General features: G+C 42.5%; 2 protein-coding genes across 5 annotated transcripts in view; both read right to left on the reverse strand.

The window, feature by feature from the left end:
* The window catches only part of PDGFRL (platelet derived growth factor receptor like), a 70,975-nt gene extending 60,886 nt beyond the window's left edge, over positions 1–10,089 (reverse strand). The window contains exon 1 of the mRNA XM_058720085.1: positions 9,836–10,089. Within this exon, the coding sequence (XP_058576068.1) occupies positions 9,836–9,890 (55 nt within the window). The 5' untranslated portion in view covers positions 9,891–10,089. The remainder of the gene's footprint in view (positions 1–9,835) is intronic.
* A 9,655-nt stretch (positions 10,090–19,744) lies between these two features.
* The window catches only part of SLC7A2 (solute carrier family 7 member 2), a 76,415-nt gene continuing 71,022 nt past the window's right edge, over positions 19,745–25,137 (reverse strand). For all 4 annotated transcript variants that reach the window (XM_058720081.1, XM_058720084.1, XM_058720082.1 and 1 more), the window contains one exon: positions 19,745–25,021. In XM_058720081.1, the coding sequence (XP_058576064.1) occupies positions 24,825–25,021 (197 nt within the window). In that variant the 3' untranslated portion in view covers positions 19,745–24,824. The remainder of the gene's footprint in view (positions 25,022–25,137) is intronic.

The raw sequence follows: 25,137 nt of genomic DNA on the forward strand, positions 1-25,137 counted from the left end.
ATGAACATGGTTGTAAAAATCCTCAACAAAATAATAGCAAACCACATTCAACAATACATTAAAAGGATTATACACAATGATCCAGTAGGATTTATTCCAGGGAATCAAGGATGTGTCAATATCTGCAAATCAATCAACATGATGCACCACATTGACAAAATGAAGGATAAAAAACCATATGATCATCTCAATGGATGCAGATAAACATTTGACAAAATTCAACATCTGTTCATGACAAAAACTCTCAATAAAATAGGTATAGAAGAAACATACCTCAACATAATAAATCCCATATATGAAAAACCCACGGCTAACATCATACTCAGTGGTGAAAAGCTGCAAGCTTTTCTTCTAAGAGCAGGAACACAACTGGGGTATTATTCTCACCATTTTTATTCAAACCATTACAGGGAGCTCTAGCCACAGCAATCAGATATGAAAAATGAATAAAAGTTATCCAAATTCATAAGGAAGAAGTAAAATCGTCCTTATTTATAGATGACATGATATTATATATATAGAAAATCCTAAACACTCCACCAAAAAACTACTAGAATTGATAAATGAATTGAGTAATGTTGCAGGATACAATGTTAATATACAGAAATCTGTTGTGTGTCTATAACACTAATAATAAACTAACTGAAAGTAATTCAGACAACAGTCTCATGTATCATTGCTTCAACAAGAATAAAATACCTTGGGGCGCCTGGGTGGCGCAGTCGGTTAAGCGTCCGACTTCAACCAGGTCACGATCTCGCGGTCCGTGAGTTCGAGCCCCGCGTCAGGCTCTGGGCTGATGGCTCAGAGCCTGGAGCCTGTTTCCGATTCTGTGTCTCCCTCTCTCTCTGCCCCTCCCCCGTTCATGCTCTGTCTCTCTCTGTCCCAAAATTAATTAAAAACGTTGAAAAAAAATTAAAAAAAAAAAAAGAATAAAATACCTAGGACTAAATTTAACCAGGAAGATGAAAGACTTGCTCTAAAAACTGTAAGACATTGATGAAAGAAAATGAAAACGACACCAAAATATGGAAAGATATACCATGTTCATGATTACAAAAATTAATATTAAAATGTACATACTATCCAAAGGCAGAGCCTGTTTCCGATTCTGTGTCTCCCTCTCTCTCTGCCCCTCCCCCGTTCATGCTCTGTCTCTCTCTGTCCCAAAAATAAATAAAAAACGTTGAAAAAAAAAATTAAAAAAAAAAAAGATATCATGCTCCCAGATTTCAACTTGTACTACAAAGCTACAGTAATCAAAATAGTGTGGTACAAAAACAGACACACAGATCATTGGAACAGAATAGAGAATCCAGCAATAAACCCACCCTTATATGGTCAATTAATCTATGACAAAGGGACTAAGAATACACAATGGGGAGAAGATTATCTCTTCAATAAATGCTGCTGGGAAAACCAGAGAGCTACATGAAAAGAATAAAACTGGACCACTGTCTCACACCATATACAAAAATCAAATCAATATATAAATCACTACATAAAATCAAAATGGATGAAAGGCTTAAATGTAAGGCTTGAAACCATAAAACTCATAAAAGAAAACATAGGCAGTAAATTCTTAAACATCAGTCTCAGCAATATTTTTTTGGATCTGTCTCTGTAAGGCAAAGCCAACAGAAGAAAAAATAAACAACTGAGCATATCAAACCAAAAAGGTTTGCACAGCAAAGGAAACCATCAACCAAAGGAAAAGTCAACCTGCTGAATAAGAGAAGATATTTGTAAATGATATATCTGATAAGGGATTAATATCCAAAATATATAAAGAAGTCATACAACTCAACACCAAAAAGAAGTCTGATTTAAAAATGGGCAGAGGACCTGAAGAGACATTTTTCCAAAGATGACATACAGATCACCAAAAGACACATGAGAAGGTGTTCAATATCACTAAACATCAGGTTAATGCCAGTCAAAACCACAATGAGATAACGCCTCACACCTGTCAGAATAGCTAAAATCAACAACACAAGAAAGAACAGGTATTGGAGAGGATGTGGAGAAAAAGGAACCCTCATGGATTGTGGGGAATAAGCTTGAGTTTGCACTGATGAGTTAACAAGGCATAAAAAATTAGAAAGTCATAGGATGTACACACCCAAGTTTGGGTAAACAACATTAGGTAAATAAGATTAGGTAAACAGGGCAAAGGCCTCCAGTACAGGAAAAAGGTGTAGGAATAGGGAATCTCAGAATGAAAACATCCAAGATGAGGCAAACAAGATTAGGTATTCAGGGTGGAAATGCTCTCCAACTTAGTGCAATAGTAGAAAGCTGATTTCACAGGAAGGACGGACCAAAATAGGTAAACACGGCTATAGACCACAGCAGGGCAAAGTTGCCCAGAGTGGAGCTAATTAGCAAAAGAAAGGTACCTTGCTGACCCTGAGACAGCGTGTGCTGTCTTTCCTGTCCCCCTAGTCCAGTTTAGGTAAACAGAGGTGGCTCCTCATGTGTGATGTAAACAACCTTCCTCCCAGCTCTACGATTCTGTTTTGTATTGACCCAAACCCCTAACACCACATATCTCCAAAACCCCCTTTTCTCCACTCCATGAGTTAATGTTCATTGTTTCATTGTCTCTCTGTGCATGCCCATCATACTTGTAAGCCTTCGATCCTAATAAAAAAGGAGCAAGGACCCTTACTCTTGTCTCCTCCCAGACATTAGCCTCTCTCGCATTTTCAGTCCTGTGTCCTGCTCTCTTGATGGACAAGAGAGAACTTCAGACCCAGAGTCTAGGACAGTGGATTACTGATGGGAATGTAAATTTGTGCAGCCACTATTGAAAACATTATGAAGTTTCCTCAAAATATTAAAAATAGAGGGCACCTGGGTGGCTCAGTCAGTTAACCTGTTGGCTCTTGGTCTCAGCTCAGGTCATGATCTCACATTTCATGAGTTCAAGCCCCACATCAGGCTCTCTGCTGACACCATGGAGCCTGATTGAGAGTCTCTCTCCCCTTCTCTCTGCCCCTCCCATGCTCACTCTCTCTCTCTCTCTCTCTCTCTCTCTCTCTCTCTCAAAATAAATAAATTTTAAAAACTGTTTTATTTTTTATTTATTATTTTTAATATGAAATTTATTGTCAGATTGGTTTCCATACAACACCCAGTGCTCATCCCAACAGCTGCCTTCCTCAATGCCCATCACCCACTTTCCCCTCCCTCCCACCCCCCCATCAACCCTCAGTTTATTCTGTTTTTTAAGAGTCTCTTATAGCTTACCTCCCTCCCTCTCTAACTTTTTTTTCCCGTCCCCCATGGTCTTCTGTTAAGTTTCTCAGGATCCACATAAGAGTGAAACCATATGGTATCTGTCTTTCTCTGTATGTATTATTTCACTTAGCATAACACTCTCCAGTTCCATCCACGTTGCTACAAAAGGCCATATTTCATTCTTTCTCATTGCCAAGTAGTATTACATTATGCATATAAACCACAATTTCTTTATCCATTCATCAGTTGATGGACATTTAGGTTCTTTCCATAATTTGGCTATTGTTGAGAGTGCTGCTATAAACATTGGGGTATACGTGCCCCTATGTATCAGCACTCCTGTATCCCTTGGGTAAATTCCTAGCAGTGCTATTGCTGGGTCATAGGGTAGATCTATTTTTAATTTTTTGAGGAACCTCCACACTGTTTTCCAGAATGGCTGCACCAGTTTTCATTCCCACCAACAGTGCAAGAAGGTTCTCGTTTTTCCACATCCTCTCCAGCATCTATAGTCTCCTGATTTGTTCATTTTAGCCACTCTTACTGGTGCAAGGTGATATCTGAGTGTGGTTTTGATTTGTATTTCCCTGATGAGGAGTGACATTGAGCATCTTTTCATGTGCCTGTTGGCCATCTGGATGTCTTCTTTAGAGAAGTGTCTATTCATGTTTTCTGCCTATTTCTTCACTGGATTGTTTTTCGGGTGTGGAGTTTGGTGAGTTCTTTATAGATTTTGGATACTAGCCCTTTGTCTGATATGTCATTTGCAAATATCTTTTCCCATTCTGTTGGTTGCCTTTTAGTTTTGTTGATTGTTTCCTTTGCATTGCAGAAGCTTTTTATCTTCATGAGGTCCCAATAGAAAGCTTATGAAGGAAATCGAAGAAGATACATAGAAATGGAAAAACATTCCGTGCTCATGGATTGGAAGAATAAATATTGTTAAAATGTCAATACTAACCAAAGCAATCTACACATTCAATGCAATCCCAATCAAAATTGCACCAGCATTCTTCTCAAAGCTAGAACAAGCAATCCTAAAATTGGTATGGAACCACTAAAGACCCTGAATAGCCAAAGTAATATTGAAGAAGAAGACCAAAGCAGGAGGCATCACAATCCCAGACTTTAGCCTCTACTACAAAGCTGTAATCATCAAGACAGCATGGTATTGGCACAAAAACAGACACATAGGCCAATGGAGTAGAATAGAGACTCCAGAATTGAGCCTACAAAAGTATGGCCAACTAATCTTTGACAAAGCAGGAGAGAGTATCCAATGGAAAAAAGACAGTGTCTTTAACAAATGGTGCTGGGAGAACTCGACAGCAACATGCAGAATAATGAAACTAGACCACTTTCTCACACCATTCACAAAAATAAACTCAAAATGGATAAAGCACCTGAATGTGAGACATGAAACCATCAAAACCCTAGAGGAGAAATCAGGAAAAAAAACCCTCTGACCTCAGTTGCAGCAATTTCTTACTTGGCACATCTCCAAAGGCAAGGGAATTAAAAACACAAAATTGTTTTAAAGAAACAGAAATATCACATAATACAGCAACTCCACTTCTGGGTATTTATCTGAAGAAAATTAAAACACTAATTATAAAATATACATACACTTCTACATTCATTGCAGCATTATTTAGAATAGCCAAGCTATGAAAACAACCTAAATGTCCTTTGGTAGATGAGTGGATAAAGACGTGTCATGTATCAGTAGAATGGTACTCAGCCACAAAAAAATGAAATTATGCCACTGTGACAACATGGATGGACCTAGAGGGTATTATGCTAAGTGAAATAAGTCAGAGTTAGACAAATACTGTATGATTTCACTTATATATGGAATCTAGAAAACAAATAAACAAACAGAAGAGAAGCAGATTCATAGATACAGGGAAACAGCCTACAGGTTACCAGAGTGGGGGAAAACAGGTAACATAGGTGAAGGGAATATGTGGTACAAACTTCCAGTAGTAAAGTAAGTCACAGGTATTTAAAGTACAGCATAGAGAATGTAGTCAATAATATGTAATGACTTTGTAAGGTGACAGAGGGTAACTACAGTTATGGTGGTGGGCATTCATAATGGATATAAATGTTGAATCACTATGTTGTACACATGAAATTAATGGAATACTGTCTGTTAATTATACTTCAATAATAATGCCAAAAAGACCTTACTTTGAAATATTAGAGTATCCATTAGAACAGGGTTGATTGCTCTCTTTTAATTTTGCTTTGAAATATAATTGACATGTAATGTTAGTTTCAGGTGTACAACATAATGACTCGATATTGGTAAGTATTGCGAAATGATCACTCTCTTCTTGAAGCACTCAGTTTGCCTGGCTCCTAAAACAGGGCGCTGAATTGGTTTTGTTTTCTTTGTTTTTTTGTACGGCACTGACAACTTCTCAGTCTGTTTGGCGGCCCTTCCTCGTCTCTTTTCCTGCCTGACCTGGGTCCCAAGGGCTTAATCCTTGCAGTTCATCTCAATCGCTTATGACATTCAATTTCTAAGTGGCCTCACACAGCCTCCTGGGTCCTAGCAGCATTTATATGCTGAGAGGTGCCTTGTCCCATCCTGACTTTGCCTCTACACTCCAGATCTGAATAGTCTGTCGCTGACTCAGCACCGCCACTTGGAAAGCTAGGAGGCATCTCAAATTGAACGTGTTCAAACTGACCTCTGGATGCCTCTTCAGTCTGGCTCCTTCCCTGGTGTCCCTTTACCAGTATATGACAACTCTATTCACCCAGTTGCTCAGGATAAAAACCTCAGAGTCACACATGGTTCTTGTCTTTTTCTCCCAGGCCACATCAAATCCAGCAGCAAATCCTCTCAGCTTAATAGAACTCGAGCCCACTAGGGAGAAGCACCTACATCCACTGCGGCCATGCTGGACCAAGCCACTTTGCACGTAGACTACTAAAACTGCTCCCTATGTAGGCTCCCAGCTTCCACCCTAGCCCTCCTACCTTTGAAAACATCAGTTGGATCATGGGCACTACTCTAGTCAAGACCCTCCAATGACCTCCATCTTAGATAAAGCCGTAAGTCTTCCTGTGCCTATTAGCTTTTGCCATTTCCTGTCTCCTCCCTAACGGTCCTTTGGCCACACTGACCACAGGGACACCTGGCAGCCTCTCTGCCCCGTGCCCTTGGCCCTTGCAGCTCTTCTTTTGGACACCTGCAGCATGGACTTCCTCTCTCCAGAAAGGCCTCTGACTCTACTGTCCAAACCATGCTCTGACTCCCCTCCATGGTCCTTCCATCCTCTCACCCCATGCTGCATGTTAAATGTGCCCCGCAAAAAGGCACACTGAAGTCGTAACCCCTTGTACCAATGAGTGTGACCTTATTTGGAAATAGGATCTTGGCAGTGGTAACCAAGTTGAGATGATGTCATTAGGGTGGGCTCCGATCCAATATGCTGGTGTCCTTACAAGAAGAGACACACACAGGAAAATGCCATGTGAAGTCAAAGACACACGGGAGACCAGGTGACCATAGAGGCAGCAACTGGGGTGACGCAGGTGCAAGCCTGCGGGCACCAGGGATAGACAGCCACCAGCAAAAGCCAGGAAGAGGCAGGGAGACCAGAGTCGCAGAGACAGAAGGTTCCTGAGGACAGAACTGGGCAGGAGAAACTTCTGTTGCCCTAAGCCACACCACCTGGCTTGTGGTATTTTGTCACAGCAGCCCTAGGAGACTAATACGTCCTGATTATTGATTCTTTGTGCCGCTTATCACTTCCTGAAATTTTATCTTTTCTTGTTTACCCACTTTCGGTCCTTCCATTAGATTATGGGCACCACAAAGGAAGGGGCTGTACAACCTTGTCTGGAGAAAGCCATCAACCCTCAGGACTCGCCACTGGGCTGGCACACTGCCCCACCTCCCCATTGCCATCAAACTTCTCTCTTTTTTGGCTCTAAGGATCAGAGATTATTTTGTAGGCCCAACAGATGAGCCAACACCCTGCATGCTTAGAAACATTATGTAATCTCATGGATGATGAGAATGTTTACAATTCTTTTTTCATTATATGGATTTGTGAACTAATATTTACACTCCTTTTCCCAGGAATACATTGAGGCATAAAAATGGTACAGAGTCCTGGTTGAAGAATCATCAGCGGCGTCTCCCTCCTGACCTCCTTAGACATATGGCTACATTGCCCTCACATCATAAAAAATCTCTGCAGGCCTCCCAGACAGAGAACCTTTTCATAGGACACAAAATAAACCCACGTTAGACCAAAGATCACACTAGCATTGACCAAAGGTCTGGGGTAAATTCAACAAAACAGTGACAAATCCATTTTTATGGATTTGCTCTTGACCTTGGATAAAAAAATATTTATGTAAACAATGAAAAGCTGGCTAAGTGCTTGCGATTTTATACTTTATATAAAAATAGCACTATATGGGGCGCCTGGGTGGCTCAGTCGGTTAGGCGTCCAACTCCTGGTTTCCGCTCAGGTTATGATCTCACAGTTTATGAATTTGAGACTTGCATCGGGCTCCAAGCTGACAGTGTGGAGCCTGCTTGGAATTCTCTCTCTCTCCCTTCTCTCTGCCCCCTCCCCGACTTGCTCTCTCTGCCTCTCTCAAAATAAAGAAATAAACTTAAAAATAAATAAAAAATGGCACCATATGAAGACACACAGTCGGATTCTGTATCTCCCTCTCTCTCTGCCCCTCCCCTGCCCATGCTGTCTCTGTCTCTCTCAAAAATAAATAAACATTTTTTTAAAAACTTAAAAAAAAAAAGAAGATCTTTCCTAGAAGTGATAGGAAAAGCAAAAGGCAGTGAGGTAAGCTGTATCACGGGCCTCGTGTCCGCGGCGCGTGCTTTGGGATGGCCCAGGATGCAGCAGATCCCAACCCACCCATGAGAGATTGTCCCTGGAAGGGTTTCTGTATGTGCCTCTCTCACTGGCCTGTTCCTGGCCCAGCCAGCCCCGTGATAACTCAAAACAGGGGAAAAGAAAAAGACATTCTTAATAGGTTTAGGAAAACGGTTACATGATTTAGTGAAGCAGATTTACTTTTCTAATTATGTATTTAATATTTTATTGATAACCAGTATATCCTTTGAAAAACAAAGCTCCAGTACTACGACACCTGAAACGTGTCCGTTATTTTCTATGAAATATTCACTTTGTGCTCAACTCTCCCTGTCTCATAAATGTTTACTGAGTCACATTTAACTTAAACAGATGCTAATTGATTCAGGCAGATGCTTGCAATCATTCTCCTGGTCTGCACACATACTGGCTGGGAGCGGTCAGGGAGGGAGTGGCGGGGCGGGGGGGGGGGGGTGGGGGGGCTGCCTCCTGGGCCCCGGAGGCGGGCATCTTGGGTGAACGGTACAACCACGTGAGCGGGCTGTTTGAAATTATTTTGTCTGGCTCCCTACTGCCCTATTCCAAAAACAACACCAGATTCTGCATCTCTGTCCCTTCAGCAACCACATAGAGGGACCTGCCAGGGGCATTTTAATAGTGCATTTTAGAACATGAACCCATGCCGGCTCCTCCCCGGGCAAAGCGGGCGGGTTGCTCCTGGAGCAGAAGCACTTGCAGACACTGTATCCCGCGAGTCTCTAGGCCGGAGGGTCCTCTCCTCAGCTGCCAGCCCCACAACCATGTTGGACTTTGCAAACTAGAATTTTGGAGGGCGGGGGGGGGGGCGGGAAATGCTTCTAGTTTCACAGGCAATAAAGGAACTGGTCAGGACGGAGTAGTGGTTAAGACGTGAGCCAGGTTGAGATAGCGCCAGAGTGAGATTGCATAACAGCAAAAGCTGCTTTCAAGCAAAACTAAGTAAAAATCGGGGCTTGTAGCTGAGGAATTCCAAAGGTGCCAGGATACCAGGATGGACTCAGGTGCCAAATGTACTGTATAGATAAATAAGACTATTTGAATAAATAATGGAGCCAGCCAAACAAATGCTAAAGTCATATATATAGATATAAGAAGAACAACACACACACACACACACACACTGACCCTGTGGTTGTGAATCTAAGCAACAGGGTGGGCCCAGATAGGCGCACACGAATATCCAGTCTAAGCCATAGGTAGATCTTGCAGGATTCAAGCCCACAGTGGTGTAGGAAACAAATCCAGGACTTCGGCTGGGAGGAGGAGGACACTTCAAAGTTTGGCAAAGAATCAGCAAATGCCTTGCTGAGGTGGCCCGCGCCCTCGGAAGCCGAGACCCTGGGTGAACGCGTGCGCGGAGGTGGGAGCGATCCAGTGCTCCCTCGCCACCTCCCAGAACGACACGTCGACACCGGGGGCTGGACCAGACGCTGGCAGGGGATGCTCGGTTCGCCCTCCCAGGCGCTGGGCGGTCCTGGTGGGGATCTGAAGGGCTGGGGTAGTTACCACTATCCCAGGGGAGCGCAGGGAGGGTGGGGTGGTGGAGAGAGGGAGGTAAAATAGGGCAGGTGTCCCGGGGCAGATCCAAGGCTGAGCCTCGGAAGGTCAGAAGTTCTAGAAAGAGCTGGCTGGAGGAGAGTGGGCCGAGGGAGGATATGGGTTGGGGGTCCCCGCCCAGGGTCACTCACCATCCTCTAGCGCTTCGTGCACGAGCAGAAGACCAAGCAGCAGCCAAACCTTCATCTTCTGGGCAAGGGACGCGGGGAGAGGTGCCGGGAAGGCGGTCGGAGGAGCACCCGACAGAACAGGGCTAGGGCAGGGGCGCAGGGGGAGGCGGCTGGCGAGGGGCGTGTCGGGGCGGGCGTCTGGGACGCCACAGCTGGAGGATTCGGTTTCCTGAGGTGGAACCCAGTTTGGGGGAGAAGTTTGGTTTTTTCCTCGTAATTCTGTGTAATGTGACCTCTCCTGCCCCCTGGCGGAGCAGTGGAGAGAGGCGCTTTCTCGTGCGCTGAGAGCAAGGGCTAAGGGCCAGCTGTCAATTACCAAAACCTTAACTGGAATTTCTCCACCTGGGCTTTTGACCAAGTTTACCAACTTCAGCCAGGCCCAGTGTGATCCTGCAGGTACGGATGGGGTCACATTGAACCATAATTGTCCAAACGTCACCATCACTCTCTCTACCTGCTCAGGCAGAGCCTTAATGCTCTGTCAAAAGTGCTCTCTAAATACTTCTGTTTATTGCCAGGTCTCCACTTGTGCTAACAAGAGCATTACCCTCAGCTTTTTTTTGCTGTTCCTCTGTGGCCAGAGATGGGCTCTGTACCCAGCCCTCTTTCAGCTGGTTATCGTCTTCTCCCCTGCAGTTGAGATGTTAGAACCCCATTTGGGGCTCCCAAATGGGGAAGCTGGCCTTCCATCAAAGGGAGCCACAGCAGACCAGCTCCTTCCTTAATATCCCAGCAGAGATTGTGGAGAAATGACTGGATCCTTTTATTCACAAGTCCCGTTGCACAACACTCAGGTGTCCAGGATAGACTGTGCCAGAAAACAGTTCTAAGTAACAGCATCAGCACCCCTGGCCCCCCAACACATACATACACATCTTTCCCTCTGAGTCAAAATCAGCACTCTGGGCTTCTTTTAAATGTAGTATCTATATTCTCCTAGAAGGCTCCTTAGTTCTAGCAAATTCTTCCCTAGCCCTTTTAGGTTAGGAAACCCAGAGAGGTTAAATTGTGCTCCATGGACCCTTCTGTATGCTCATTATGAAGCATGCTGAGGAGGTGATTAAAATGTAAAGGAAAAAGTATTGGGGCACCTGGGTGGCTTAGTCAGTTAAGTGTCCAACTTCGGCTCAGGGCATGATCTCACAGTTCGTGGGTTTGAGCCTCGTGTCCCACTCTGTGCAGACAGCTCGGAGCCTGGAGCCTGCTTCGGATTCTGTCTCCCTCTCTCTGCCTCTCCCTTGCTTGTGCTCTCTCTCTCTCTCTCTCTCAAAAATAAACAAATAAACTTTAAAAAGAAAGGAAAAAATATTGCAAACCAAAATATAATTCAATGCTAAATGGTGTAACAGATACTATTAATAGTGGGGAAGTTCAGAGGAGTGGGAAATCCCAGGGGTAGGGCTTGAGTTTGGAGACCACAGGAGGGAGGGGAGGGGGCAGGAGTGCATCGGCCCTGATTCCTTGGCCAGTGCTCAGGAGAGCACCAGCCAAGGCACAAAGTATAGACCTGGCCCGGTAGTGTGGGCTGGCCAGGCTGGAAGGGTAGCTTGGCTGAAGGAGTAGAGTGGGAAGGAGACTGAAGCAAGAGTCTTGGGCTGTGGAAGGTGGGCTGTGGTGGGGTGGAGGATATGGACGTTCATATGCCCCTCTGCAGAGAGGGTCATCGGTTACGAGCTTATAGATTCATATGATGAAAGCAGCTCGCAGGTGCAGGCGAGGTGAGGAACAGGTTTTCCCCAGGGGAGGAGCAGGGTCTGGGCTTCCAGCCCACTTTGTTCAAACAGTACTATTAAAGTGAGCTTGATTCGGGGCGCCTGGGTGGCTTGGTCGGTTAAGCGTCCGACTTCAGCTCAGGTCACGATCTCGCGGTCCGTGAGTTCGAGCCCCGCGTCGGGGTCTGGGCTGATGGCTCGGAGCCTGGAGCCTGCTTCCGATTCTGTGTCTCCCTCTCTCTCTCTGCCCGTCCCCCGTTCATGCTCTGTCTCTGTCTCAAAAATAAATAAACGTTAAATAAAAAATTTAAAGTGAGCTTGATTCAAAATAGCAGGAAGGGGACTTCTCCTCCAACACTCAAGGGAAAAAGTTTAGCACAAACTAGTGCTTATCAGCCACTTCACGCCTGGGGACCCAAGAATTCCATCTGCCATCACCTGCTTCCCTTGGTGCCACTCTGGTGCCAGCTTTGCTATTCCCTGAGTGCAGTGGAGAGAACGGTTTCCTGGGAATACGGGAGACCAAGGTTCGGGGCCTGACATTGCCACTAGCTCTCAACTCCTCCCTCAACTCCCTTAACCTCTCTCGAGTGGGGCTCTCTCCTTGGTAGAGGGAGGGGGCTGGAGGATTATTTCAGTATGTGTTTACTATGTGTTTCTTGTTGTGAAGGTGGAGACATCCTTGCTGTTTTTATGGAGTGGACACTAGTCTGAAGGCAAGCATCCGAACTGCCGTAACAGGAGGCGTCTCATTCTGGGGAGCACTCAGGAGTAGACCGAGTCTGCCTGGGCTGCCTGCTCTGGGATCTTCTTTCATCTTGACTCCACGAAGTTGACAACTTCGCTCTTGCCCTGTGTTGGAGCCTGGGTTCCGTCTACAGCTCCCCTCCCCCACTCCACACACTCATCCAGACCCTGCCTGGTCTGCCTGTTGACAGCATCAAGGCCACCCCTCTTTACACATCATCCCTCGCCTCACTGTCCTGGCCACATCCACCTAGTTGGTCTCCCTGCCCCTCTGTCTTGCACCCCAATCCATCCTTTCCTCAGCGATCACATCTATCTGTGAATAATACTCTAAAAATCTAACCCAACTGAAACCTTTCAAAGGCCCTCCGACAAGGCTGAGACTCCCAAGTTCACGGCCCTGCTGGCCTCTCCAGCTGTTTCACTTGGTGCCACTCCCTGTCCTGCCCTCCAAACTAACAGCACACTGCCCTTGCCCACCCCTCAGCCATCATGAGGGTCCTCTGCTCCTGTGGCTCCCTCTGCCCCAAGTAGCCCCTTCCCCTGTTTTACCACCTGCCCAGCATCTCACCACACCCCAATCCCTGGCCTCACTTCCCCTCTAAGACTTGGTTCAGACCTTGCCTTCTCCCAGCTGGTCTGAGCACTTCTCTGGCAATAAAAGCTTCCATCATAGCACTGAGAACAAAAGGCAGATTTTAGCTGTGAATCTGGTTACGCTTCTTTCTCCTGCGCTATTCTATGAGTTCAAGGGCAGGAAGTGCGTCTTGCTAAATGTTGTATCCCACCACCAGGTTCTGGAAAATAACAATTATTTGTTAGGAACTGTCTGTGTTCCAGGCAGTGTGTTTCTCATTGATCTAATCAACAAGCCTATAAGGTAGGCTGTGCTGTCAGTATCATCCCCGTTTTATGGATGAGGGTGCCCGAAGTTAAACTTGTAGCTGAGTTATAATCCAGGCTTTGTCTGACTCCCAAATCTGTGGGTCTAACCCCTCACTCTATTGGTTAAAATGAGCTGTTGAAATCGGTATGAATAAAAGCTCTCAAACAGGGGCCTTCCTGACCTGTAAACTGGAGACACCACTAAGTTGTCCGTCTTAAGCTCCTGAGACTGGAGGCAAATGTTGTGCAAGATGGCAAGGCAACCAGTTGAACAGAACTGCACAGAGACAGAAAACCCACACTCTTCTCCTTTGCAGGAGCCTGAAGAGTGGCTGGCTGCCGTTAAAGCAGCCATCAGAAGACAAAGCTAAAATGTTAATGAACTGTTATAAAGCCAAACGTAGAGGGGAATGAAAGCTGAGGGTCCCCGGGAGCCTCAGACGCGAGTAAAGTCTAGAATCACGCAGGAGCTCTTCCCATCAGCCTCTGCCGGCTGCTCACGATGAAGAGACAAAATGGCACCACATGGGAAGAAGATTGGCTTTAATGAAGAGCTGCACTCAGCTGCTCCACCTGTGTTTTCTTTTATTTCAAGACCTTTTTTGTTTTCAAAATTACTCAATTAACCCACTTAAAAATATTTTAAACATCCACAGAATTATATAGAACAGAAAACGATAAGAAACATTAAAAACACCTTTTCACGTCCCCTCCCCTTCCTACTGGCTATAAAATACTGCATAGGAAAGATGCACCAGAGCTTACTTGTTCTGTCGATAGCTAGTTCGGTTGTTTCAAACACTGTCTTACAAAAAATACTGCAGTAACTATTGTGATCCAAATATCCTGATGCTCATGAATATTCTATAAGATAGATACCTAGATATTAAGTTGTTTAGCCAAAGGTCATGATATTTAACACTTTTGGTGAACCCTGCCAATTCAAAAAACTCTCCCTATTTACAACCAATTCCACTTTCCTTGGGATTACCACCCTCACCAGGACTGCATACAGTCATGCTATTCAATTTTTACAGCCTGTGGGTGGGAGAGGGGAGTCTCATTGTGCTCTTTTTTTTTCTCTTTTTTTTCAGTTTTATTTACTTGAGAGGCAAAGGAAGCCAGCAGGGGAGGGGCATAAAGAGAGAGGGAGAGAGAGAATCCCAAGCAGGCTCAGCACTGTCAGCTCGGAGCCCAGAGAGGTGCTCAAACTCACGAACTGCGAGATCATGACCTGAACTGAAATCAGGAGTCTGGCGCTTAACCCACTGAGCCACCCAGGTGCCCTTCACCATATATGCTCTTTTAATTCCCATTCCTTTTGTTACTATCAAGAATGAGCGTGTTACCGTGTTTTTATTTGCCAATTTTTGAAAATTGAGTTATTTTTATTACCATCTTACCATAGTAGGATCTTAACATATTCTGGCTACTAAGCTCTTGGGTGTTACACATATTGCAGACATTGTCTTCTAATCCTTTGCTGGTGCTTTAGTTTTGCTAATGGTGCCTTTCTTCAAACAATTACAATCAATGTTTAAGCAATTACATTTTCAGGAACTTCTTTCATGGCTTCTGGGCTTTACATTTTTTTTTAATGTTTATTTATCTTGGGGAGACAGAGAGACAGAGTGCAAGCTGGGGAGGGGCAGAGAGAGTGGGAGACACAGAATCTGAAGCTGGCTTCAGGCTCCGAGCTGTCAGCACAGGGCCCGATGTGGGGCTGGAACCCACGAAGCGCAGGATCATGACCTGGGCTGAAGTCGGATGTTTAACCAACTGAGCCACCCATGCATGTGCCCCTATGGCTTCTGGGTTTTATATCTCCTTAGGTAGGTCTTCTCTGCCTCCAATTATCCAACTATTTTATATTTTCATCTACAACTTTCATGATTTGTTGTGATGTTTGGTCTTTGAACCCATCTATATATTTTTTTTCTTTTTTTAGCATCACAAGTTAGGAATCTAATTTTATGTGTTTCCATTTGGATGGTCAATGTCACACTATCATTTGTTAAAAGGTTGGTCCTTTTTCCATCTTTTTGAATCGACTTCTAGTGTGTGTTAAATCACACATGTATATGGGTCTGTTCTGTACTGCTTTAGTCTATTGATTTCTTTATACCTGTAGAAATATTAGACTGCATTAATTGGGACTGATTTATAGTATGTTTTGTCACTTGTTTGGACCCCCATCATTGTTCTATTAATTATCATTGTACATTTTCTCTTCCAGGCGAAGTTGGGAATCAGCTTGTCGATCTCCATAAAAATTTTATTGTGTTTTGATGATGATTGCATTGAATTTATGTTTGGGGGCAGAATGGTCATATTTACAACATTGAATCTTCCCATCCAGGAATGTGATAATGTAATATAGCTTTCAACTTATTCAAGTCTACTTTTATGTCCCCATTATATTTTATAATTGTTTAATGCTGGTATTAGGACAATAATTTTAGAATTCTGCATTATCAGGTATATTTTGTATCAAATACTCTTTAGCTAAGTGTTGGCTACATAAGTGTGTGTGTGAGAGAGTGTGTGTGTATATAATTACATAGCTAAACACTAAAATGGTTATGTTCACATAGTTATCGTTTTCCATGTAAGTCTTGCTTAATACCAAGCAATAATAATATACAAGGCTTATTTCTTATTTTTGCTTTCTTATTTGCTTTGCTATTATGCATGACTTTCCTCAAGTACATTGCCAAATAATTAACCGGTACATCAAAAATAATTTTGGAATGCTGCTTTCCCAGCATTTTTTTATCGCATACACTTCAGATAAATTTAGGTATCTCAGTTTATCTGAGGTCCGTGTTATGGGCTGAACTGTGCTCTTTCCTCCTTCCAAATTTTATTTTTTTAAAAAAAATTTTTTTTTTCAACGTTTTTTATTTATTTTTGGGACAGAGAGAGACAGAGCATGAACGGGGGAGGGGCAGAGAGAGAGGGAGACACAGAATCGGAAACAGGCTCCAGGCTCTGAGCCATCAGCCCAGAGCCTGACGCGGGGCTCGAACTCACGGACCGCGAGATCGTGACCTGGTTGAAGTCGGACGCTTAACCGACTGCGCCACCCAGGCGCCCCATCCTCCTTCCAAATTTTAAATGTTGAAGTCCTAACCTCCAGCACTTTAGAATGTGACTTTATTTGGAAATAGGGTCTTTAAAGAGGTAATTAAATTAAAATGCGGCCATTAAAGTGGGTCCTAAACCAGTATCCCTGACACTCTCAAGGAGTAAACCTAGACAGAGATACAGGTACAGAGGGAAGGCCAGGTGAAGATACAAGACAGCCATCTACAAGCCAAGCACAGACGCTCAGAGGAAACCAATCCTGCCCACGCCTTCATCTCAGACTTCCAGCTTCCAGAGCTGTGAGAACACACTTCTGTGGTTTAAGCCGTGAGTCTGTGATACCTCATTATGGCAGCGCTAGGGAGCAAATAGTCTATTAGGATGGGAGCAAAAGTTACAAGAAATACAGGGGCTTTTCCAAGACATGTAGCTGCTTAATCATAGGCTTATTATCCTTGAATGAGGCAATCTCAAGAAGACTGAATTTGTAAAATAAAACGGCCAAAGTTGTATTTTGTATGGGTTGTATTTCACTGTAAAAACCCATTTTCTTCTTCTCTAGGGTGAGAAAGAATTTTATTTCTAGAATCTCTGTTTGCTTTGGTCTTTGTGCATTCTTTCTCCGAATAATTGCTGGAATATCGGCCAATTAAAATAAGCATTTATGGACAGCTCCAAGTCAAATACAACTTGAAGCCTGGTTTCCTAAGGCATGATTGATTTTTGTGTGTTTGTATGTGGTCACCTTAATGGACCCTCTTATTAGTCCAAATGGTTTTCTACTGAGCTCTTGGGTTTTTGGATCAATGATCATATTACCTGCAACACCCACTCTTTCTTTCTTTATTAGCTGCTGCCTGTCTGTTGCTTCCACCTTGCTGGTACAGCGGCCTTTAGTGTTTGTAATCCACTGACCCCCAACCTCACGAAGCACAGAGCGGCTCAGGGATGGAACAAATCAGGGACTCCAAGCCTTCCCCGAACCATCAGCTACTTCCTGATGTGGGAAGAGAGGAGGCTGAAAACACGGCAGTGGCCTTTTAACAACAGTGTCTGGGGAACCAGTGTCACCTGTGGGAGGAGACAGCATTACCAGAGCAATTGTGCATCACTGCTTTTCTCTGATGAGCTGGGGCCTCAGCCACCAGCACTGGCTTAACAAATGAAGACCTGAAGGGAAAAGAGGAGTAGCAGAAGGGAGAAGCAAAAATCGGGAAATGGAAGAGAGAAGCGAGTGGGAGGCTGTACCTGGAGACATAGGGCTAGAGAAGCATATTTCTTTCAGTCGTCTTTACAAGCACAATTGGTACACAATGTGTGTCTCATGGCCGATGAGACACAGTGTCAGCAATCCCTTCAGGTTACCAAGGGCCAGACTGAAAGGTCAGCACTTCCATTACGATTTCCTTGTTTGTGAGTGATTGTGTAGGTCGCATTTGCATTATAAATTAATGATCATTTTCTAGGACTCCTTTGTGCTGAAAAAATCTCTGTTCCCTTTTTTCTGTCCCCTTAAAGGGCCTATATTTTGGGCATCTGCTCCCCACCCCCCAAAACAGGACATTTCTCTCCTCTAACTGGTCTTCACTAACTATGGAAATACAACCAAGATGAATATATATTTTTAAATTAATGTTTCAAGGTTTTAGTAGGAGCTAACGTTAAGGGTTTTAAATACAGCTCTGAAAATTTAATAGAATGCCAATTGTGGATCCCAGAAGCTGGTAGTACTTTCCTACTCCAGGATATAGCATGCTGTAAAGATGTGTTGCCAGTCTGTCGGTCACATGAGCCTGTAAGTGGCTAGGGGAAGAGGGGCAACTCTGAGCTGTGGTGGAAGGGACTTGAAACCCCCATTCTCTCCGTCCTTTTTATTTATTTAATGGTAAACTCTCAACTATCCTTGCTTACTTGCTCTAAATGCTGACCTTTCCAAAGTGTCTTCTGTTATTTACAACTTGGTGCCAAGTCAATGTTTCAGTCCAAGAACAGTGGCATTTTAAGTCTCATTCCTACCAGGGCAGTGAAACCCTTGGCCCTTGCTTGAAGAAATGGCAGGCATCAGTGCACAGATAGGGGAAGACTGGGGAGACCTGGAGACTCAGTGATTGGGGAGCCCAGAAATGAATCACAACAATGGTATGGTACTTGTGGGTTAAGGGACTCAGGGCCCAGAAACAAGCTTGTTCCCCAGCATCATGGAGATACAGGCCCACCTTGGGCTGTAGAGTACTCCTGGGCAGAATAGCTGATCTTGTTTTCCTCTTCATGGTGGCTGCTCCATTTTTAGGAGAGAGCAAGGATTCTTTACTCAGCTTTGACTAGAAAAGTTCAAGTAAGTAAATCAGTATGGAGCTGAGTTTCTTTCTGGAAAGTTTCATCTCTTTTTTGACCTACTCTCAACAAGCTGAGATAATGTGATAATAGGTTATTTTTGTATGTCTTTGGGATTTTTTTTTGGAGATATTTTATGGGATGAAATGAATCATTTTTTCCACAGAGATAGGGATTTCTCAGTACAATCTCTTAGCAATCCATGGGCTTTGGGCCCTTTACCTGAAAAGGAAGACTACCCGTGGCCTTCTTTAAAGAACGCAAAGGAGATGGCATTCTTACCGCCAAGGGTTCCTGGCTGGACCCACAGCCCAGACACAGTTCCTGGCGGATTACTGCCTGCATGTGACCATATGGTACCAGGGCAGATGTGGGTCATCAAAACCTAGTAACAATCCTAATAGCCAACAATTAGATAAATTAGGTTTTAGGCTTCTACTTGGCAAATACTTTGCTGTTTCAGCTTGGTTTTCCATGCTGGCTAAAGTGACAAATACTGTTTTCTTTCTTCAATATGGCGTTCCCTCCAATTTAGTAAAATCAGTGGGAATTAAGTATATACACAAAGACATTTCAAAATTAATTAATTCAAGAGATTTGCAATTTTAAATAACTTTGAGCCATGTCCAGAACGCTCTTTGAATCCTTTCTCCCAGAGGGTTGAAGTTGGTAAGAATGCTTTACTATATTGTAAAAAATTTGTTAGTTGTACATAACTGATTGCCAATTATTAAAGGCTATGATCTGCTGAGGAGAACATTGAGAAAGGAGTTTCTTACAGATAAAAGCAATGAAAAGACCGGCAGTTGAAGTGGTAAGATCTCAGCTCTTTGGTCCTGGGACGGCATGCTTTAGGACCCAGTGCTATTTTTTAGAACGTGCCAGGAGGACTGAGGCTTTGTGAAAACATGTCTTTTATCTTACATGACTGGGTAGTCCTCAGGCTGCCAGGTGAGTATTCTTGACAATAAAATCATTTCAATTTAGATTACACCATATTTCTGAGTTTTAAAAGTTCCCAAATTAAAAAAAAAAGGTTACATCAGATGAGTGTGTGACATGTATGCTTTTGGGGTGTGTGACACATATGCATATTATATTATCATAAGTCATATTACAATTTATTTAAAAAGTACATGGTCACATTAGAAAGCATATTTTACAGTGGTAAAGCAGCAATAGTTTTTATTTATTACACTTCTAAAACATAATCTAATGTTATAAGTAAAAAGGAACTCTGATTATCATTTAAAACATTTAAATTTGAAATTACCTACTCAACAGAAAGTCTTTACATTCAGATCAGACAAGTCCTGTGAACCTGTTGGTTTTTTACAGACATAGAATTTCTGTAGGGTTTTGGGCCCTATCAACAGTTTCTGTTAAGTACAATGACAACAAAATAGAGCAATAAAACAATGGGGCAGCCTAGTGGACACCAAAGACGAAAGGCCCCCTACCCGGGCCTGGGCCAGTGAAACCCACCCTGTTGGAAGTACCAGCTGAGCCTGGGCCCATGCACTTTCCACCTCAAGGCTGTCCGTGCAGTACGGGGACTGTAGTGGGCCCGACCCCATGGGACCAGTTTCAGGAAGCAGCCATCCTTCCTATGAGTCACAGACCTTCCTTAGTCCCTATCATTTACGTGATGTGTTGATGGGATATTTGGACCCCACACTCCTTACTTTCATGTGAAGGCTTTCACTTCGTATCCCACCCTATCATCCCAAGACCCCACCCAACAAGGCTAGCTCTAGATGCTTACGCTCTACGGGCTGCCTGACTCTAGATCCAGCCCAGGCTCCTGGTCATGATCCCCATGGGGCACCAGTGGTCAGCAAAGGGTCTTTAGGGCCAGATAATGGCAGCGGCTTCAGCCAGGGTGAAGAAAAGCTAAGTACTACTCTCAACAAGGCTGTCACGAGACTCGAGCCATCACAAGACACGTCTGAAATCAGTGAGACTAAACTGTGTACATACAAACAATAATGAATGTTACAAAAACCAACAACCACAAAAACAGAGCAGGCCTCTCAAAATCCAGAAACCAGAAATCCATTTAAAAATGTTTAAATATAATTATACAAAGAGAAAAAAAAAAATCTCAGCTAAACAACAAAGCTAAGCAACCTTATCTGCAAATCTACATGACTGAAAAATGACCTGTGCTGGCATTATTTACTACTTGAACTTTGGTACTTTTTTCCCCTTGATATTTTAGGACATGTCAGAGACTGTAAGCAGAAAATGTACAGAGAAGGCAGTATTTTGGCACTAGCAAAAAAAAAAAAAAAAGTTAATCCCCTCTCCCCGCCCCCCCCCCTTCACACTAATCATGTGGATTTTAATACGCTGTGATATACACTCTAAACCCAATCCTTTAAAATGCTGTGCAAACTGTAGTTTGTGTGTTAAGTAGCAGTTGCTTGAAGGGCATCAGGAGGAAATCAGGCAGCCACATCACGAGGCAGAGTTGGAATCTTGGCACGTTATCACGTGGTTTGTCATCTCAGAATATGCCCTGATTTACAAAGAAGGAAGAGTAATATACTCCTCTGGCATTATCAGTATTGCAGGGCAATAAACCTCCTCATTCCCCCTGCTAAGCATTCCCATTAATTTAGAAAATAACTCAGTAAATACAGACTCTGATTCAAAATATGGTTAACAACCACCAGGACTTAGCAAATAAGCTGGCTAGTTTCTAAAATTAAAAAAAAAAAGTTTAAAATCCTTTATTCGTAAAATTGAAAGACAGGCTTTTGGATTTTAAAGGAAAATAATTCTCAAACAGATACTTTCTATTAACTATGGATGGTAACAGTAAAGTTTTACATATATCAAGGTTAGTTTTTCCTCTAATGTATATATCCCAAAAGATGTTTTTGGTCTTAGGAAGTTTTCTTGATGTTTATCTCTGGGGAAAATGTGGGTAAGCAATAATCTGTATCTCGGTATTGATCAAAAGTTCTAACATAAGTTTTCTCATAAATAGGTTTTAAACTTGGATTTGTATAGCTACCTTTTTAAATAGAGGGTAGGCATATTGCCTTTATATGGTTATTCATAAGTCATCTTTTCCCTTTTCTCAAGAGCTTAAAATAATGGTGTTATTATAAGTTTCTCACTGAAAATGTTAAGACAGCATATTTCCTAGTGCAGGAAAGAAAAGTAATTTAAACTGTTTTTACTCAGTCACAATTAAGAGATTGTGTGGTATGTATTTTTTCATTCCTGGAGAGGAGTTTGTGTAAGTGTGACTGACTACTAGTCAAATCTATATAAAACATTTTGGTAATCCTAAGAAAGTAAAAGCAATATTTTGTTCTTAAGGTTATGAATTCAGATGTAGATACGGGAGGCTGGTAAAAGAGCCAGGAGTACGGGCTTTTACTAATAAACACAGAGCAAGACAGAGATGTCAGAAAAGGGGCCACAGAAACAAGTAAACAGAAATACCCTAATAGCTCCTACCCCTACTCCATTTCAGATTATAAAGCACCTGTTATAATAGAGTTTACTGATTCCATATTACATTATAAATATATCTTTCTTAAAGAATCTATAGAAAATATCATACATATAAAATTGCTGTATATTGCAAAATAGTTTAAAACCTAAAAATTTTGTATAAGCATACCTATCAATATAAAACATTATTTTTTCTCCACATCAATTGGGTTTTTTTTTTAAATCCATATAATGGTATTGTTTCCAAAGCCCATCATAAACCCAACCGACTTATACACTATTTGAGATACACAGACATATACATATATATATACACACACTCATACAGGGATATGACTCATACATATTTGAGTCTTCACAGAAAAAAAGCACAGTCACCGACGAAGCATCTTTTCATAGATACTTGTGTTTGCAAAGTGTTTTAATGTGGAAAAATAATTTTTAACTAAATTCTCCTAATTGAACACAGTGGGCATAATAGTTTTAGCTGCCTATCACATTCTAAATAAATTTCTTTTGTTACAGTAAAAGACCTAAATATTTATGTAGGAAATTCCTTATGTTCCCTGTGTTAAGGGCCTATTCTAGATTGATTATAGAATAAAAGGGTGTTCTCAGTGTATTACTCTAACAGCAAGGACTTGTGATCATACCTAAAGTCCTTACAGAAATATTTCACCCCTTGCCTATCCAACTCTTCCTCTCTAGAAAAACATGCTTAAAAGAGAATTCTGGGCTTCAGATTTTACCCTGTGCAGCCTGGAAACTGTGGAATGTCAGGACTGAATTCTAGGTCAGGGATGCTTCAACAATAGCAGCCAGAAACCCAGGCTTTCTACCTGTTTACCTCATATTTACTCACAATAAACTCTTGGTTCAACAAAACAATCACAACTTGCTTTTTAATGGTATCAGTGAAATTAACTAATCTCTTGGAAGTGCTGTCAGAAAACTAATGTTTTCCTTGCCTTTCGATTAAGCTGGTCAACTGGTGTGCTTGATAACATTTATCCTGGGAATGTAACCCATATATATAAGTTTTTAGCCTCTAGCCTCACCTAGTAAACCATGTAATTATTTGTAAGAAAAACAATTCATTAGAAGCAAAGCACACTGCAGATAAACAGTCCACTACTAGAGAACGCTATCCAGTAAAATATAGTAATTAGAGAATCTCATATGTAAAAACAAATCATTTACTTATATAAATGTTACTGTGTTTATATAGCTTTAATTTAATTAGGTTACATTTTTTCAGTTGGAGGTTTTAAAAATCACGTATTTAACTAAAATATTTTATTCCCCAAACACTGTTGGGGAATTTTTATTAATAGATTTAGTGTGGTCAATTAAAAATAAATGAGATAAAAAGTGCCAAACAATTTATGGGATTGGGGGAAGAAAAACATCCTTCAATGTTTCCAAATGAAACAACAAAGGCAAATTAGATCCAAACCCCTCAAACTCGGTCAAATGCAATTTAATATCTGAATAGGCACTTTAAACTCAAAGCAGGGCAATTTTTTCTTCTCGTATTCCTTCAGTTCTCCTCTTTGGCACGTAATAAAGACATAATTTGCTACTGTAGCCCCTCATGTCTAGAACAAGACAAAATAATAGAAACAAAGGAGTGAAATCTGTACCTGAGGAGGTTTAGAAAAACTGAACTGTGATTAGTTATTAAGTAATAGAAAAAAGTATGAATCGTTCTACCAACTGTGTGACCTAGAAGATTCTACTGGCTTATTTTAAGTGACTTTAAAAACAAGGATGCTTAGTGTCTACTTTTCCAAGCTTATGTCTAACTCTGATTTTCAAATATACCCTCGTCACTGCCACTCACGCAAGCTTTCCAGCCATGGGGACCAGCTTCACTTTCTAGCATAAAGGGCCCCATGTAGATCACACATACTGCTCTCAAATCCCTGACTGGACTGAGGGATATACAGCACTCACAGGAGGTGAAGTCTTCATATGTAAAGAGCACATCTCTTAAAAAAGACAGCGGTTGAAAGAGGCCCCATTGGGTGACACGGAACACCACTTTTGCCCCATGTGGTATATCGCAGGTACAAATCCCCGTGGCGGTTGAAGTTTGGGCAAAGTGCCATCCTTCATAGAATAAAAATCTCTACTAAACCCACTGCTGGCATTTATAAGTTATAGAAAAGGCTCATTTCTTATCCCCTCCTCTTGCTCCTGACCAATGACAGACACCAAGATGGGTAAGTGCATTTTTAGCATGTTCTAATTGACATTAATGACACCTAATAAGGAAAAGCAACAGGTATTTCCCCAAACGCACCAGGCACATACAAAACACTTCTATTCAGTGATTGCCTCCATTTCAGCATGTGCTATAAGCCACCAATTAATGACAACACCGGAAAAATGTAATATGGTAGTAGTAAAACACAACCAACTTTCCACATTCATATACCCCAACACACACACACACACACACACACACACACACACACACACACATGCTCCTGCTATTTGGGGGGTATTCGCCACTGAGGAGAGGGCTTGGGAGGTCTCCCCAGGTACATAATTCACCATCTGAGGAGGTGCTGTTCAGGTAAGCATAAGTTAGGGTGAACTATGTTTGCAGCAAACCCACAGCAACCTAGTGCGATGCTGACACCCTGTCATGGTTTACTCCACGGAGGATAGGTATGTTAAGACTGTGGCCCAACTCAGCTCCTTAAGCGTTAGCATTCGCTTGTCTTTTCGTGGAATATGAAAGGCAAACTCAGGTTTCTTTGGTGATGGTCATTGGCTTGAATGGCAGATTTTTCTTCTGTTGTTGCATGAATGTTGTCTGAGTAAGTCTCTTCTTCATCTTCTTCGTCTCTTGGATTACCCTCCAGGCTGTGTCTAATGCCATAAGCGAAGTAGATCAGGAAACCTTTTGGAGGGAAAAGAAAAAAAAAAATCAATGTTTTAAGTATATCAGAAAATGACAGTTTGAACATGGGAAATTTAATATAGAACTTAATAGAGTTTTCTGCCTTCTCTTTCTGG

This window comes from Neofelis nebulosa, chromosome 3 (assembly GCF_028018385.1).
Source record: "Neofelis nebulosa isolate mNeoNeb1 chromosome 3, mNeoNeb1.pri, whole genome shotgun sequence".
Classification (NCBI taxonomy): Eukaryota; Metazoa; Chordata; class Mammalia; order Carnivora; family Felidae; genus Neofelis; species Neofelis nebulosa.